The sequence below is a fragment of the Morus notabilis genome, unplaced genomic scaffold (genome assembly GCF_000414095.1).
Source record: "Morus notabilis unplaced genomic scaffold, ASM41409v2 C11314692, whole genome shotgun sequence".
In the NCBI taxonomy this organism is placed as follows: domain Eukaryota; kingdom Viridiplantae; phylum Streptophyta; class Magnoliopsida; order Rosales; family Moraceae; genus Morus; species Morus notabilis.
In genome coordinates, this window is record NW_010384998.1 from 1 (window position 1) to 791 (window position 791).

The window sequence follows — 791 nt, forward strand, 5'->3', positions numbered from 1 at the left end:
TTTTTTTTTTTTTTTGCTTGAAATTAAGAATGCTAACTTGAACGCAATGAATTGCATTTGACACCATCACAAAAATGATTGAGACTTTTTTTATTTCTTCTTTTGCTCCATTATGTAGAGAAATATCTGATGATTTGGGGCAGCCTGTCAACTGTATCTCAATGTCAAACGATGGTAACTGCATATTAGCAAGTTGTCTAGATTCGACATTACGACTTTTGGACAGGTAAAAAATGTTATGGGATTACTTAATACAGACGTAAGCTGAATTTTCTAGGACCCATTAACTAAAGTTTTTTCATGTCCTAGGTCTACCGGCGAACTGCTGCAAGAATATAAAGGTCATACCTGTAAGGTTAGCACACAATGACTTTTCCTGTTTACTGATACTAACGACATTTTGCTTATCCGCCACTGACTTGCGTCCTTCTTCTTTTTGCTACATTGGCCATCTTCGGATACATTAACTCTGCATTTTCTTTTTTAATTTGCTTTCGATTCGAATTCCAGTGTATGGATTCTTATGCCTCTTGATTTGAAGTACTCTATGCCCTCATCATCTATCCTGTTTTGCCTATGTTTCTTTCACTCTTCATTTTCATTATCTCAATTGGTTGTTTCTGTATCAGTCTTACAAACTAGATTGCTGCCTTACCAACACTGATGCACATGTAGCCGGTGGATCTGAGGATGGTTTCATTTACTTTTGGGACCTGGTAGATGCATCTGTAGTGTCAAGATTCCGAGCTCATTCTTCAGTGGTAAACGCTGTTTGTTTCCCACTTTCCCTA

At 37.3% G+C, this 791-nt stretch overlaps 1 protein-coding gene across 1 annotated transcript; it reads left to right on the forward strand.

Moving 5' to 3' along the window:
- Nucleotides 1–118: 118 nt before the first annotated feature.
- Nucleotides 119–761, forward strand: LOC112094885 (WD repeat domain-containing protein 83-like; the record flags this gene model as incomplete). The annotated part of the gene is made up of 3 exons (XM_024176591.1): nucleotides 119–226; nucleotides 310–355; nucleotides 630–761. Coding segments are annotated over 3 exons (286 nt in total), but the record flags the coding sequence as incomplete, so codon positions are not given.
- Nucleotides 762–791: the final 30 nt, after the last annotated feature.